At 36.9% G+C, this 17,946-nt stretch overlaps 1 protein-coding gene across 4 annotated transcripts in view; it reads right to left on the reverse strand.

Annotated features, from left to right (window-relative positions):
- Positions 1-17,946, reverse strand: part of LOC138707614 (progranulin-like) — an 83,560-nt gene that overhangs the window by 23,070 nt on the left and 42,544 nt on the right. For all 4 annotated transcript variants that reach the window (XM_069837274.1, XM_069837275.1, XM_069837271.1 and 1 more), the window contains exons 3-9: positions 17,652-17,819; positions 13,547-13,722; positions 12,057-12,150; positions 9,000-9,184; positions 6,956-7,049; positions 3,917-4,101; positions 3,289-3,382 (exon numbers count right to left, since the gene is read on the reverse strand). In XM_069837274.1, the coding sequence (XP_069693375.1) occupies positions 3,289-3,382; positions 3,917-4,101; positions 6,956-7,049; positions 9,000-9,184; positions 12,057-12,150; positions 13,547-13,722; positions 17,652-17,819 (996 nt within the window). The remainder of the gene's footprint in view (positions 1-3,288; positions 3,383-3,916; positions 4,102-6,955; positions 7,050-8,999; positions 9,185-12,056; positions 12,151-13,546; positions 13,723-17,651; positions 17,820-17,946) is intronic.

The following is a 17,946-nucleotide window of genomic DNA, read 5'->3' on the forward strand; positions in this document are numbered from 1 at the left end:
GTGATTTCCTGAAATGTTTGAGAACACTTGAAACAGGAGGAGAACACTACGAACATTTCTTGTAACAATTGAAGCAATTACTAGAAGAAGGTCCCAACTAGTGATTTTTTCAAACTTAACTTTTTTCAATTTCCTTGCACTTCTTCTGGAGGCACATCCCATGAATATAACAAGGTCCCAGTCATTTGTATAATTTACGGAGAAATCAGACATTGTATTTTATGGTTGGTAGAAGAAGGGCTCAATTATTTCACTTGGGACTTTGTTGTAACTCTCCTATGTACATTTGTAAAAGAATTTATAGTTGGGCTCTTATTCTTCCTACTAGGATTCTTGAGACTAAAAATACTGTATTAAAATACCTTCATTCTTTTTAATATGGCAATTTAATGTTCAGGTTTGAATTTATTACTATAGATGTCAGGCTAGAATCTAGATTGGTTAGACAGATGGCAGTCTATAGTACGAATAAGAAAGTGGGTAAAGTTTTAATCTAATAGGCCACTAAATCAAGCAGGTCAGAGAAATTATGCTGTTGCCAAGGTTCTCTATTACCTTGCATAGAAATGTCAGAGTGAACACATCATTTCAGAGTGCAAGACAGTTTTTTCTCCCCCGAGCTCCTGATGTTATCGCCAACATTATTGCAAAACAAATTATACTACTAGCTTCAAGAAAGACTGCTGATTTCAACAGTACAATTAATTATTTTTCATATAAAATGCTTCAAATAATTATGAATTTTAAAAACCAGAAGAAGTAAATTTAATTTCGAAAAATAGTGTATTCAAATATTCAGTAAGCAAGGATTTTTTTGGCTTTTGGGCCAGTAAAATTTTGTCTCCGAAAAAATGTAGAAAATCATCTCAATTAAACTTTTGTCTGAACCATAGAAAAACCATGTCCAATGAATGAATCGTAATAAACTTCCAAAAGGCATACTTCAATAGCATTCCCAAGTGAAGAGGCCTTCGAGCCACAAAAAAAAAGTAGACTTAGAATAACTCACTGAGACCATAACAGGCCATGGGCCTTATATTTGTTTGGATGACGATCGATGATGATTAAATCTGAATAATGTTTTCACAGGTCACTTCATTTCCCCTGAAAGTGGCCATATAAAAGTCATTCTGTTCGGATGGGTGCCAAAACAGAACTTGATATGTACTTTTGGATTCCATTAATAATGTGTTTCAGATCCATTTAAATATTTTTATTTGTTTATGGTTTGCAAAATCCATACTTCAATAGCATTCCCAAGTGAAGAGATCTTCGGGCCATCTTAAAAAAAAAAAAAAAAGACTAAGAATAACTCACTGAGACCATATAAAAGTCATTCCATTCGCATGGGTGCCAAAAAAGAACTTGATAAGTACTTTCGGATTCCATTAATAATGTGTTTCAGATCCATTTAAATATTTTTATTTGTTTATGGTTTGCAATATAATTTTCTACATTTTTGGAACATAATTCGATGTGTATAATCGATGTTTCCAAGGCTTTTAAGTGTTACATTTCATTTATATTTTGCCTTTCTGTGTTTTATTTCCCACAATTAACTTGCAATAAAAGCTTAATCACCGTTTTTTTTAATTTTTTTTTTCAATTTTTCCTTAAATACTATATGCTGGGCTGTGTAATATGCATAAATAACTACTATAAAAATTACATTTATTATTTTTTTTTACAAATAAATTGAATAATTAAAGGAAGAAAATTTCATCTAAATAAGAGGACTCGGGGAAGGATGCAAGAATACTTGTAGCATTACCGCGCTGAATGGCAATACCAATGCGCTGACGTAGATATTGACTGCTTCGAGGGTCCCCAGAAAGCTGCACTAAACTTCTGCTTATGGTGGAGATGAGAGCTTTGGCTTCACTACACCATGATCCAAACGTTTCAACCGCAAAAGGGACAAAAATATAATTATCTGCAAGATGTTTATATTTATGGTGTTTACTGACAGCGGCACTTTCTGCTGCAGATCCTAGTGTCTTAGAGGTTGAAGACAGATGAGAAGGGGCCAGTGTATCCACACATGTGCAATCCCAAATTAAGGATTTGCCTACATGCCACGGGACTAGAGCCAGACCATCGGGTCTCTTGCCATCTGAACTGCTGATCCCAGAAGGTTCTAAGATGGATGGAACCCCTGAGGATGTTAATGCTCGAAATTAAATTGCAATGTGTCACAAATCAGTTTCATGCTTTAAGATAGTCTATGATTTCTTCGTCGTTTTCATTGATCTCACTATCAGTAAAGTCGTCATTCAGATTGTTGATGATGATGATGATGATGATGTGAGAATAACAGCTGCGTGACAGAGAACGACTGTGTTCAGGAAGACCGACATGGCATGCTGGGGATTGGTTCTTCCACTAGACAGCACACTCAACATTGCCAATCCGTGCATGGAGGTAAAGAACTCTCGACCATCTGTCACTTTGGTGTTCCCCAATCTGACAAAAGCGCAGTTTTCCTCACGAGCTTGATTTAATGGCAGCTACTACAATATATGGTTGGATTCCGGATAATGATAAAATCCATTATACAGAGCGTTCGCCTACGGGTGGGGCCAGGAAAGCGGCCTGCCTGCGGTGTCGCTTGCGGAAATCGTCTATCCGTAAGCTTCCGCTTTCTATACTATACTCTGTAGGGTTTTAATTTTAAAAGTTTAGCAGCAGTAAAGACTGATGTTTTTGAAACACTAACTTCCTGTGAAACACGTCTTAGAGATTTATTAGAAGAGCGTGTAAATGATACACTGATTTCATCAATTTTTTCTTCCGTCAATACTCTTTGTTTTTGCTTAGGAATTGTAGCATTTATCGACCCTGTTGTCCTTAATTCGTTAACAAGACGTCTAACAGTTTCTCTACCCTGAATTGGAGCACCCGGATATTTCACTTCAAATTGCCTACACACCTCTCTACATGACTCTGTTTTCACATATGCATCATACATAAAAACTCTCTGTTCAAGCGTGAATTTTGCGTTTTGCATTGTTAACAAAGTTTACACACACGCTGAATATTTAAGCAACTGTGTCAAGAAACTGCACTGTACGTGTTAAATGCTGCAACATCTGGCTCACAACTGATAACTTGTCGTCCTTGATTGTCGAGCGTGTCTCAACAACTGCGAGCACAAAGCGGCGTATCAGTATGGGCCGCTTTCCTGGCCTCACTCATAGGCGAACGCTCTGTACATAACTTTCTCAAGCAATTTTTAAAACAATGACAACGAAATCTGTATTGTTCATAGCTCATTCGACTCAAACTTACTAGAATACAAGTAGCTGATTTCAAGTAACAGACTTGGAGAAACATGATGTTCAGCCAGGGGCGCAGTGTACATAGGAACAGAATTTTCAGTGGCCTGAAATGCAGAAAAACTCGCCAAAATAAAAAATGTCAAACAATATTCATCACAAGTTACCAGAAATTTAATTTACTATAATACATTGAATTAATAACAATTGGAATATTCTCTGAATTTGTTAACTGATTCAAATTTTGCTCAAGAATCACTAATGGTTTCAGAATTACCTTTGCAACTGGAGAATGAGAATTGCATAATAATGACATACGAGGAAAAAAATTTCATGGATAACAAGACACTATTATATAATAATGTCCTATACTGAAAGTCGACTATTTTCATCAATAAAAACAAGGTATCAAAACAAAATTTCACTGGCTGTAAAGTGAGATAGAAAAGAGTGACAGAAAAAAAAATATATAAATGAAATCTCCACAATCTCAAAGGAATATTACTGATTCCAATTTCTATAAGCACTGCTACATTTAAGTAATTTGAATTATTTGGTCAAGTCATTCCTGTGACTGTCCTTCGCTAACACAGTGATCCAGATACCTAGGAGAAATAAAAAAAAATATGAAATATACAAACCTTAGTGCAAAGTTCACCACCACTAGAGCACTTATAACCCTGAGGACAACAGTGCTTATAGTCATTACAGCACACTCCATAATCATCTGGGCAACAGCCATAAGTCTTTGGACTTGTCAGACAACACGTCTCATGGCCTATACAGCTGCTTCCATCAGGACAGCGAGTACCGACATTCATTGTGCCTATAATTCAATTTAATTCATGTGTTGCAATCCATAGGTCGTATATTGGCATTATACTGGGTGTTCATTTCAAAGTGTGTCATGACGTCACTGTTGTGAGTCAGCGATGTGAAGCGAGTTTCAGCTTCTATGTCAGAGAAGTTGCCTATTAATCAAAGCGTTCAATCTGAACTTGAGAACGTGTACTGTATAACTTGAACGTCGTAGCAACAGATGGCGGTCTGTAAAGTCTATGTGCTACCATAACCTCTTTCCAACTGTGTTTTGCGCGGGCAAATCGTACGCAGGGAATTTGTTAACATCGGTAGCGTACAACAACATTCCACAATACAAATCAAATGCTCTGTGTCCATGTTGACCGTCGAAGTTAATGTCAACAAATACGTAAGTAATCGTCTTAACCCTCTCCCCATATCCCGACAGTAAGGAAAAAAACTCACCTCAGTACGTGTTTCCAAACAGTTCACATTCCTGCCACTACAGGCGTTACCGTACGTATCGGTAAGTACTCTTCAGAATGAATGCCGCACTTGCTAGGCAACTTCTCTGGCACATAGGTAATATGCCTCTGCAGAAGTGTAGGAAGATTGAATTCTCTAGGCTCATTGACTAGCCACAGCGAGCCATGACACACTTTGAACTGAACACGCAGTAGATTTGAGATATAGATGAAGTCAAAAGTTTATACAAAAGTATACAATATATTTTAACAAGCAGATTATTAAAATTGCAAGCACAATTTATCAGATGAGTAGAAAGTGTGTGAATGAAGGAAAATTTTTAATTCTGTTGTGAACAATTTGTCTTGGACCATCAGAGCTTTCAGATAAGAAGATAGTACATTATCCGTAATATATGAACAGTGAACTCCCTTTTAATATAGCTGAGACTAACAGAGGGTAGATAGAGATATGCTGTTCACATGCGTGCCAACACAGAAGGCGGTAGTACTTTCAGATTCCATTACTAATGTGTTTCAGTTTTATTACAATATGTTTATTTTCTTTTAATTTTTTTTTCCAACTTTTCCTTAAATACTATATACCAGTGGCGTAGCATGAAATTTTGAGCAGGGGAAGCTAACTCAAATTGTCTTCCATGTACATATGAAATAACGTATTGGAAAAATATGGCCTTAAAGTAAATAGTAGTCAATGTCAAGTCAGCAGTCCGAAGATTGGTTGGAACCAATAATACCAATAAGGCATCACCTCAAATGGTACGTAGTAAAATATGATTTCATGGTTTACACATATCTCTAACAAATAGACATGTATACGTATAAACACTAGTTTACTCTCTGTCATATTTAGAGAAATCACAATATTAACGGTCAATAAATACAGTATTAGTAATTACGTAAGTTATGCGTCTGTCTTGGTTGTGTCCTTCATTGATAGCAAGGGAGTCGGTCGTTTGTTTTTTAAATCACACTTTTGTTTATAAGTCAGTCTTAATAATGGAATTGCCCTAAAAATTCAAGTAAATTAGTGTCAGCAACAGTTACTTCACTCATTATTATTATATCAGCCACAATGCACACTAACACTTCAACTAAACAAAACTCACGAAAGGGATAACTCGGAAACTAAATTCTTTTCAATGTTAAAGCTAGCTTCTTGCGAGCCTTGCGACCAGGGTAGTTTTGTTAGAAAGAGATGGAAAATCTGCAGGTAGGGTATACAGAAGAATGAGGGGATTGGAAGCTGGTGTGTGCAGGCTTCATGTTTACTGCTGCATCACAAATCATCTTAAGCTGCCGCATCACAATATTTAACGCGTAAATATAAATTGTATTAAAATTAATAAATAATTTTGTCCATAAACTGCAGGTTTGTTATGAAATTATTATTAACTGGGGAAGCTGAGCTTTTTAGCTTACATTGACGCTACGCCACAGCTATATACTGGGCTGTGCAATATGCATAAAAAATACTGTTAAAATTATATTTCAATTAAATTACAATCTATCAGGAATCAGTTTCTTGATTTAAGGTAGTCTAAGATTTATTTGTCATTTTCATTCATCTCACTATCAGCCTTGATTACATATTATATAACACATTGCTCAGCCTCATAGGCTTTGACGCAACAACTTTGATCGATTTCATTATGCTGCCATCTAGCTACTGCATAAGAAATCACGTTATAACTCTCATAAGAATGGCATGGAGCAATTGTACTTCCATCTAGCGGTCGTACTCAATCGATGGTGGCGATCCTGGTGGTTGTTCTCTTCCACATGTTATCGTTTTTAACATGAAGATGGCCAATCTGTTATATATTTGATCAGGGCTATCAGTAAAGTCGTCATTCACATTGATTGGGTTATTTTACGACGCTGTATCAACATCTAGGTTATTTAGCGTCTGAATGATATGAAGGTGATAATGCCGGTGAAATGAGTCCGGGGTCCAGCACCGAAAGTTACCCAGCATTTGCTTGTATTGGGTTGAGGGAAAACCCCGGAAAAAACCTCAACCAGGTAACTTGCCCCGACCGGGATTCGAACCCGGGCCACCTGGTTTCGCAGCCAGACGCGCTGACTGCTACTTCACAGGTGTGGACTTCACATTGATGATGATGATGATGATGATGATGTGAGGACAACTGCATAACAGAGAATGACTGTGGTCAGAAAGACCGACATGGCATACAGGGGAGTTATGCTTGTACAATGCAGCACGATCACCATTAGCAATCCGTTGCCAGAGGTAAATGACTCTCAACCATCTGTCACTTTGCTGTTCCTGTATCTGACAAAAGCAGAGTTTTCCTCACAAGCCTGATTTATTGACTAAATTCCAGATAATGAAATCTGTATTGTTGACAGATCTTTGGACTCTTAACTTACTGGAATTCAAGTAGCTGAGTTCAAGTAACAGACTTGGAGAAACATCAGGTTCAGCCAGGGGCGGAGTGTACATAGGAACAGAATTTTCAGTGGCCTGAAATGCAGAAAAACTAGCCTAAATTTAAAAAAGTCACACAATATTCATACAAGTTACCAGAATTTTAATTTCCTATGAGACATTGAACTAATAACAATTGGAATATTCTCTGAATTTGTTAATAGATTCAAATTTTGCTCAAGAATCACCGATTGTTACAGAATTACCTTCGCACACTGGAGAATGAGAATTGTATAATGACGAGGTAAGTGGAGAAAATTTATGGATTTCCTTTTTCATTTACTGTATTCCACAGATCTTACATTGCCAATGAAGCTTTAAGATGTGGAACAAGTCAACATTTTACAACATTACAATTTTTTGGCGAGATGTAGTGAAATGAGGCCGAGGATTTGCCACAGATTACCTGGCATTTACCCTATGGTTGGGGAAAACCTCGGAAAAACCCAACCAAGTAATCACACCAAATGCGGAAAGAAGTGAGGTGAGGCCGAGGACTCGCCATCCACCCCATGACTGGGGAAAACCTCGGAGGAAACCAACCAATCAGACTAAACGGGGGACCAATCACACCAAAATTATAAATAATGTTCTATCCTGAAAGTCGCGTATTTTAATCAATTAAAACAAGATATCATACAATTCACTGTTTGTACATTGAGAAAGAAAAGAGTTACAGAAAAAATCGATTCTTTAAATGAAATCCTTACAATCTCAATAGTATAATAATGATTCCAGTCTCTATAAGCATTGCTACCTTTAGTACAAAGGACTAGTAATTTGAACTATTTGGTCAAATCATTCCTATGATCAGTGGCGGCTCGTGATAAAATATTGTGTGTTCACAATTTTGTGTTCCAAAATCGAAGAGAATTTGAAATCGTACATTTTTAGCCTAATAGGAAATGTCATGATTCCAATGTTTCACTGTCGAAAAAACCGTATATAAATTCAAAACAACATATAATAATGATAATAATAATAATAATAATAATAATAATAATAATAATAATAATTTTATAATATTAATGTACGAAACAACAGCACAAGACCAATTAATAATAATAATAATAATAATAATAATAATAATAATAATAATAATAATGATGATGATGAAAATTAGTCTTTTTATTTCCAGTTTTTCCTGGAAAGCCAGTTTACCCAGTTCTTTACTCTTCAAAATTACTTGAACAGAGTTCATTGTTCAGTTCGATAATATACTGTATTTTGATTCACAACACACTGATACACTATAACCTATACCAGTACTGTAATCCCATTCGCATAGATTGATTACTATAAATACATGCCAGTAAATATTATTCTTAAATAATACACACCACCATACAGATATTTAAATTCATACCACCATCACATTCAGGCAGCACGTCTATGAAAGCCAAACTATGCTATATGCCGACACTGAAGTATAGTAATTCACAAACTACACTCTCGTAGCAGCACTGTACACACATCCACATAAAGTAAAGATTCCGACAGTGAGATACTGACACCTGCAGGCTACAATACAGACTTATTAAATTTTCTCCTCGAGATATACTGTAGCACGTAAACGATAGGCATCGATGCACCTGACATCTGTAGGATAGATTCACTGTTCACTTAATGCTTTGTGCTCTTGACGAGTCATAAGTGGCCAGCGAAAGAAATTTTCTCCCGCGCATGCATGAAATTTTTGTAACCTTCTTGAAAAGAGTACGGCTTGTACGTGAACGGATGTTGCCAAGTTTACATAAGAAGTTTATGCAAGATGCGAGAAATTTTAAAATACTTGATCTTGATATTATAGATCCCCACTACGCCAATACGGTATTAAATAATAAAACTAGTCATGCATTAATGGAAACAAGGTGTTCACGTGCTCTTGTGCTCTTATTGACGCACTGCCACTGCCTATGATCGTGATTCGCGAACACAGTGATCCAGATACCTAGCAGAAATAAAAAGACTCTGAAATATACAAACCTTAATGCAAGTATCGCCACTACCAGAGCATTTATAACCCCGAGGACAACAGTGCTTGTAGTCATTACAGCACACTCCATAATCATCTGGGCAACAGCCATAAGTCTTCGGACTTATCAGACAACACGTCTCATGGCCTATACAGCTGCTTCCATCAGGACAGCGAGTGCCGACATTCACTATACCTGTGATTCAATTCAATTCATATATTATAATCCATAGATGTTGGTCAACATTGTATCTTTGAGATGTAGATGAAGTCAAAATTTATACAAAAAATGTACTACATGTACAATAAGCAGATTACTGAATTTACAACCACAATTCAACAGATGAGCAGAAAGTGTGAGAATGGAAAAAAAATTGTTAATTCTGTTGTGAACTATTTGTTTTGGACCATAAGAGCTTTCAGATACGAAGTGCAAAACAAATTGTGCTACTAGCTTCATGAAAGACTGCTGGTTTCAACAGTACAATTAATTATTTCCCACATAAATCACTTTGAATAATTATGAAATATAAAAACCATGACTATTAAATTTAAATCCGAAAAATCGTGTGTTGATATGGTCAGTAAGCAGGACTTTTTTTTAATTTTGGGCCAGTAAAATTTTGTGGGAAAAATGTAGAAAATCATCTGAATTATATTTTTTGTCCGAATCATGGAAAAATCCTGTTCAACGCATCAATCGTAATAAACTTCCAAAAGCAATGCTTCGATGCTGTCCCCAAGGGAAGAGATTTTTGGGCCATCCCAGAGAAAGTTGAACCGAGAATGACTCACTGAGAAAGTAACAGGCCATGAGCCTTATAATTGTTTCTATGATTACGTCTCATGATCGTATAAATGCCAATGTGTTCGCATGCTTGCCAACACAGAATGAGAAGTACTTTCATATTCCATTACTAATGTGTTTCAGTGACAGATACTAATAGTGATAGATTTATTGATATTAGTTCACAAAAATACAAAACTTAATAATTAAAAAAAATGATCTATACAGAGTGTTTAAAAAATACGGGGCATAATTTCAGGTATGTATTTCCCACATGTAGACAATCAAAATAGTTCATTACAATATGTGTCCGGAAATGCTTCATTTCCGAGTTATGGCCTTCACAAGATGGAAATTCACTGGAACGTTTTTCTTTCCGCAGGTCGTTGTCATTACAGAAGATGTTCAAAATGTCCACCTCCTGCTTGAATACAGACCTCATATCGATGTCTCATTGACCTGCGAACACGATCCCAAACTCCAGGAGTATTGCGTATGTCCTCAGAACATGCCACAATTCGATTCCGAAGGGATTCCAAATCAGGCACCGGAGACGAATAAACCAATGATTTTAAATGGCCCCACAAGTAGAAATCGAGAGGGTTCAGATCAGGTGAGAGTGGAGGCCAAGCAATTGGGCCCCCTCTACCTATCCATCGATCAGGAAACCTTCGATCCAAGTACCGGCGAGCCGTACGACTGAAGTATGCAGGAGAGCCATCATGCAAGAAGTGAATGTGTTGACGACTGATCAGTGGAGTGTCTTCTAAAACATGAGGTATGGTGTGTATGCCTGCCCCGTAAGTCTGTTTACAAGTACATGGGGTCCAACTAATCGATCGCCAATGATACCGGCCCACATGTTGAGGGAGAACCGCATCTGGTGATGAGATGAAACAGTTGCACGTGGGTTTTCATACGCCCATACATGCTGATTGTGGAAATTTGTTATGCCATCTCGTGTGAACTGTGCTTCATCTGTAAATAATACTAAGGCAGGAAAGTTCGGATTTACACCACACTGCTGCAAGAACCACTGACAGAACCTAATTCGTGCAGGGTAATCTGCTGGTGACAGGGCCTGTACACGTTGTAATTGTATCAATTGATATTCTTTCAACAGTCTCCAGACAGTCGTATGAGGAACATTGACTTGCAACGCTACCCTTCGTGTGCTGATAGGAGTCATGTTCACAGCCTCCAGAATCTCCTCCTGTACTTCTGGAGTTGTAGATCTTGGTCGTCCCCTTCCCAAACCAGGAGAGTTAAATTTTCCATACTCGCACAGACGGTAATGGAGATGTACAAATGTCTTCCGATCTGGACATTGTCGCTGTGGGTACCTCTCCTGGTACAAACGACGAGCCAGCGCAGCATTGCCGTCCACCTTACCGTACATGAAGTGTATCTCTGCCAGCTCTTCATTTGAATATATGTCGCACAGTCTAACGCCTACACAACACGGAATGTAACCTTCGCCTCGAAATGAACTGTCAGAGTGCCCTCTTAATGTCTCCTTTGACGGCAACGACCTGCGGAAAGAAAAACGTTCCGGTGAATTTCAATGTTGTGAAGGCCATAACTCGGAAATAAAGCATTTCCGGACACATGTTGTAATGAACTATTTTGATTGTCTACATGTGGGAAATACATACCTGAAATTATGCCCCGTATTTTTTAAACACCCTGTATACAAAAGTAGTTATACATAATAAATATACAATTTCCTAAACTAATTAATTTATCGCAAATCTCAATAATTTATTGGTTCAAACTTGCACTTATATGTTTCAGTGACAGATACTAGACTACTGTAAAAATTACATTCAAATTAAATTACAATGCGTAAGTAATCAGTTTCTTGCTTTAAGGTAGTCTTTGGTTTCTTAGTGGTTTGCATTCATCTCACTACCAGTAAAATCATTCATATGATGATGATAATGACGATGGTGCGAGTACAACAGCTGTGTAACAGAGAATGACTGTGGTCGGGAAGACTGGCATTGCATGCGAGGTGGTTGTGCTTCTAATAGGCAGCATGATGATCATTGCCAATGAATGCTTGGAAGTAAACGACTCTAGACCATCCGTCACTTAGCCATTCTCATATCTGACAAAAGTGCAGTTTTCCTCACCAGCCTGATTTAGTGACCACTACTATACAATATATTTTTGGAATCCAGATAATGATAAAATCCATTAGACATTACTTTCTCAGACAATCTTAAAATAATGATAATGAAATCTGTATTGTTTACAGCTCTTTAGATTCTTAACTTACTGGAATCGAAGTTGCTGGTTTCAAGTAAAAGACTTGGAGAAACATGAGTTCTAGCCAGGGGCGGAGTGTATACAGGAAGAGGATTTTCAATAGTCTGAAATGCAGAAAAAACTTTAAAAATGTCAAATGATGTTCATTACAAGTTATCACAAATTCAATTTACTCTGAGACATTGAACCAATAATAATTGGAATATTTTCTGAATTTGTTAACAAATTCAAATTTCGCACACGAATTACTAATGGTTATAGAATTAATCTTGCACACTGGAAAATACGAATTACATAATGACGAGTTTCGTGAAGTTTACGAATAAAGTGGCGTTATTCTATAATAATAGAATAACTCTTCTCGGGTTCTCAGCCAGGTGAGTTGGAGATTAGCTTCCAAGCTTTCGACGGCTAGCTCTGCCATCTTCTTCAGGGAAAGAAGTGATGTGGGACCATGTCTAGCCGGTATATATGCAAAAGTAGGGCTTCCCGCTCTGGGCCAATCAGGAGCTAGTTCCTAGTCCCGACCGCCAGGTGCATTCTGGGTGGTGGAAGCGGCAGCCAATCAGGAGCTACTTGCTGGTCCCGACTGTCTGCCGTATGCTGGTGGTCTAAGCATATTGATGCCAGGTTTCCATGCTGTACTCAGCTGTAGACACCATCTCTGTTGAAATTATTGCCATCTAGCTGGATTTTGATGGCTTCCTTGATAACCAAGTCCCAGTAACCTGATGTCTTGTCCAAGATGGTGGTGGCGCCGAAATCTATCTTGTGACCAGTATCTATTCTGTGTTGGGCTACTGCAGACTTATCAGGGTAATATAGTCTTGTGCTGAGTTGATGTTCCTTACAGCATTCCATAATGGTGCGTCCCGTCTGCCCGATGTAGCATTTCCCACACTCGTAAGGTATTCTGTAGACACCAGGTGTCCTAAGACCAAGGTCGTCCTTAACTGGTCTCAGCAAGTTCTGGATCTTTGTGGGCGCCTAGCGGTCGGGACTAGGAACTAGCTCCTGATTGGCCCGCAGCGGGAAGCCCTACTATTGCATATATACCGGCTAGACATGGTCCCACATCACTTCATTCCCTGAAGAAGATGGCAGAGCTAGCCGTCGAAAGCTTGGAAGCTAATCTCCAACTCACTTGGCTGAGAACCCGAGAAGAGTTATTCTACATCAAATGCCGGGAAAGCCTCAAGTCGTACATTCTATAATAATGTTCTATACTTTAAGCCAGGTATTTTCATCAGGAGAAACAAGATATCATAACAAAATCTCGTTGGCTATCAATTGAGAGAGAAAAAAGTTACAGAATAAATCACTTCTTTAAATGAAATCTCCACAATCTCATGGGCCTACTGATGATTTCACTCTCTATAAGCACTGCTACCTTTAGTTCATAGGACTAGCAATGTGAAATATTAGAAAAAGTCATTCCTATGTCTCTGCATACCTAACACAATGGTCTAGATATCTAACAGGACTTTGAGATATACAAACCTTAGTGCAAACATCACCAGAGCACTTATAACCCTGAGGGCAACACCGCTTGTAGTCATTGCAGCACACTCCATAATCATCTGGGCAACAGCCATAAGCATTCGGACTTATCAGACAACATGTCTCATGGCCTTTGCAGCTGCTTCCATCAGGACAGCGAGTGCCCACAGACAATGCTGCAAAGGGAAAAGATTTACTGCGATACTGTATAAATATGAAATATATTTTTCGTACAAATTGCAATGATATTTTAAACAGACTGCCTTTTCTCTCAAGACTCTCAGAAATGAGATTCTCCTTAATATATGGGGTAGAAATTATTTATTTATTTATTTATTTACTCATTCATTCATTCATTCATATCCTGTCACTCCATGCTGGAGCATGGGACTGCAGTAAATGTTTCCCATCTGACACGATTTGATGCCGTTGCCTTCACTTCACTCCAGGTGTCCAATTTCGTTATGAACAGTTCTTCTCCATGAAGAATTAGATCGTCCTCTTCTACAGGATCCCTGAGGTTTCGAGTCCAGAGCTTGTTTCTGTATCGCAGAATCAGGTTTCCTTAATGTATGGTTTATTCGTCGCCATTTTCTCTTTTGTATCTGTAACTGCAGTGATTCCTCGCCTGCGAGTACCAATACAATTTCATTCTTTATTTTCTCTGGCCACAAAATTTCGAAGATTTTCCTGAGACATTGGTTAATGCACTTCTTTTTATGATTGGTGCATTTAATTCCAGGTTTGAGAATCATAAAAGACGATTGACTTAACATTGCTATTACAGCTGTTTAATTTTGTTTTCTTGGTTAGGAAATTTTTCAGACATCTTTAAAATGAGTTATTAAATTTCTTGAAATGGAAATATAGTACTGGTATTAAAAGTACGAAAATGAAACTCTCATATTCTGTCCAATAATCACATAAATCGCAGCATCAGTTATTGATTATTTTTTTTAATAAATGAAACAATATGTTTATAGAGGTGTCTGAATAATTGACTTATGAAGGATGCAATATTTCTTAATGTATGGATAATGTTCACGAATGTAAAAACATTTGAATGTAATTAAAAAACTAAACATATATATTTTTATACTAGGCCTATACTATATATGGTTTTCTGAGAACATCGGACGTTCTTCTTATGTATAATGGTCTACCAAATTATCTTAAAGAAATATCTGCACATCAAAAATTTAAGAAAACTCTTTACAAAATTTTAATCAAAAACTGCTTTTACAGTATGAACGAATTTATTGAAAATTCGTCATAACTGAATAGAAAAAGAACGCCTTACTTCAAAAATTTTACTTCCTCTTTTCCAGATCCTGACTTCGAGAAGGATGTCTTCTCATGAAATTGGTTGAAATTTACTCCAGACTGCTAAATGAAATGTCCCGACTTCAAGATATATTGCAAACGGGACTTACAGCAGAAATCGACCAACCTGTAGTTTTCTACAATGAAGTTCCAAGTTTCGTATATTTGTATTTGTGTTTCTTTTAATTATAGTTATTACTTTTATGTATATTATATAATTAATTATTAGTTTGTAAATATGACATGTCCCATATCATGTATATGATCAATGGATGCAATAAATGATTATGATTATATTATAAGGAAGACCTAATGTAATTCCTGGCCACGTTAGGACGACCGTTTCTTCCAAGAATTGCTGTAGTAGATATCCCCACATCAACACACAGCTCTGTCAATTAGTGGTTACAAAATTTAATGCTCGTAGTTTAACACAATGTTGCAATATCTGTGCCATAGCACGTTTATTTCAGTTTGTGGTTAGAAGTAATACAGATTGGTTGTAAAAAAATTTTTAATTATGGTTTATTTAGTGATGTTCGCAACTGCAGAGGTTATATCAGCGTCGCTTTTTATTTTTATTTTAGTTGGTTATTTAACGACGCTGTATCAACTACTAGGTTATTTAGCATCGATGAGATTTGTGATAGCGAGATGATATTTGGCGAGATGAGGCCGAGGATTCGCCATAGATTACCTTGCATTCACATTACGGTTGGGGAAAACCTCGGAAAAAACCCAACCAGGTAATCAGCCCAAGCGGGGATCGAACCCGCGCCCGAACGCAACTTCAGACCGGCAGACAAGCGCCTTAACCGACTGAGCCACGCCGGTGGCATCAGCGTCGCCAGTATTACATTGTGCGTTAATTACTGTAGTTAAGACTCCAACTAAAAACGATCTCGTAGTGATACATGAATCTCCTGTATGCAATGCAATCAAACAGAAAGGTGCAAAGTGAAATGAGGCAACTTCTGTGAAGAAGATTTCAACTAGAGAAGACGTGGTTTTGTGAATGGAAGAGGTGCAAGAACGGAAACTGTGAAAATTGTGCAGAATGCACGAATTTTTTTCGACACATTGTAAAAAAACAATGGGGTTTCGTCATACAAAAATATTAATAAATTGTTGTCAGAACCAAAATAAAATTGGTATGACAGGTACAAAAAAAAAATTAAAATTTCTGACCCAGATATTTATGAAACTCCAACGAAGAAACGCACTATTTTCTCAGTAACTACTCACTATATTTTAATGTATGCCCATGAAAAAGTAATGTAATACTTAGAACCCGGATTTTATGTAAATTGGAAATGAGAAATGTGTACATAAATATATAGCTAAAAGTGGCAAACTATGTAAATAAATAAAATAAATAAATAAAATGTAGCTTAAAATCTATGTTTTATTAGATGTATTTTTGCACACTGATAAGAAAACAGAACAGAAAAAAATTACAGGTGCACACGTGATTCAACCTCATTTAATTATTGTCTGGAGGCGCAATTAATAAAATTACATATTTTTCCAGATTTTCTGCGGACATCCATTGCCTTCTGTCTGTTAGAACGCTCTTATAAATTGAAAACGATCTCTCAATTTCACACGAAATAACTGGTGCGTATTTCAGATGAGGATTGATACTCGGAACAATGTTCTCATAGTCACACACTTTGGCACAGTACAATTTTACCATCACTAATAAAGCCATCATCAATTGAAATCCAATTTTCTGACTTGGCTGCGACTGGCACCATAGCACCTGCTGTCAGAATAAGTTTCTCAAGAAAACTGAAAAAACTACAGTTTTCTTTCCGAGCAACTAATTGGAGGTGTCTGTCATACACACATGGTAATTTTGACTCTGTCCTTTACCACGGTAGTAGTACAATGAGTCAGTGATCCACCTTACGCATTGGTATTTGTTCCTACTTTACCATTAATTTTTAAGGGATATACAAGCAGTTAGGATGGCAAAGAGATGTCCATTTTTTATAGAATATATTATTTTCAGTTATTAAATTATTTTTATGCATTAGAAACGAAGGGACAAGCTTTATAAACAATTTTGATATGTATAAACTATGAATTAAGTCGAGGGAAAATTGGTGAAAAAAAAATGTGCAGTCTTTCAAATATACAATATCCTTCAAAATATTTAAAATAAGTAATATGTAAATTATTTTGACTTACTTTTCAATAAAACTGTGAAACAAGCTAAATTTAAAGCAGATCTCATCAAACTTTTACAGTAGAGGCACATCTGTCTTGGTGAATCCTGAAGAGTATATCTGCAGCACTTTGGTGCTTTTCAACCATTCTTTTACATATTGTTCTGGATTCCAGTGTTGTAGAGGTGGTGACCGTTTATGTTCATGGACATTAAAGGAGATATATTAAGAACAGCAAGAGATGATTTCCATTGTACAAAACTTAGGCACCCATATGCTGTATGTCTCCATATGGGCAAAATTTTCTCTTCGCCATATGATCAATTAAAAAACTGTAGGTTTCCATATATGGCCTCCATGACACCACTGCCCCTCCCCCATTGCTTGACTTTCGGAAATGGATGGAGAAGAGGCAACATTGGTAGAATGCATGTGGTTACACACTGTCAGTTAAGATTTTCGGAACAAGTGAAGAATGTTACTGTGTTATGTTACAGAAACTGATAGTATGGGAAGAAGTTGTCATAACGTGGCATGGATAATACATACCCATAGAACGACTTCAGTGCTTCTATCTTAACATGAAAAGTGTGAGTACAAATTTTACTTACTTGTATTTGTCACCTTGTTGTTTATGTTTACTTGTTCAATAGCATTGCTCTCTCCACTGCTCCCAAGCAAACTGTTGCTCTCTTCACTGTATTCCATTATTCGCTCTCCAGGAATATGATACCAATACATTTGTTCTTTCTTGCACCGTCCATTCTTACAGAAGTATCCTAAAAAGAAGCAAAAAAGGAATACAAACTACAGTCAGTAAAAAATGTCTCCCTACAACTTAATAATTTATTCTCTTTTATATAATAACATATGATATGATATGATATATTTATTCCACCAGCTTAC

Source organism: Periplaneta americana, chromosome 10 (assembly GCF_040183065.1).
Source record: "Periplaneta americana isolate PAMFEO1 chromosome 10, P.americana_PAMFEO1_priV1, whole genome shotgun sequence".
NCBI lineage: Eukaryota > Metazoa > Arthropoda > Insecta > Blattodea > Blattidae > Periplaneta > Periplaneta americana.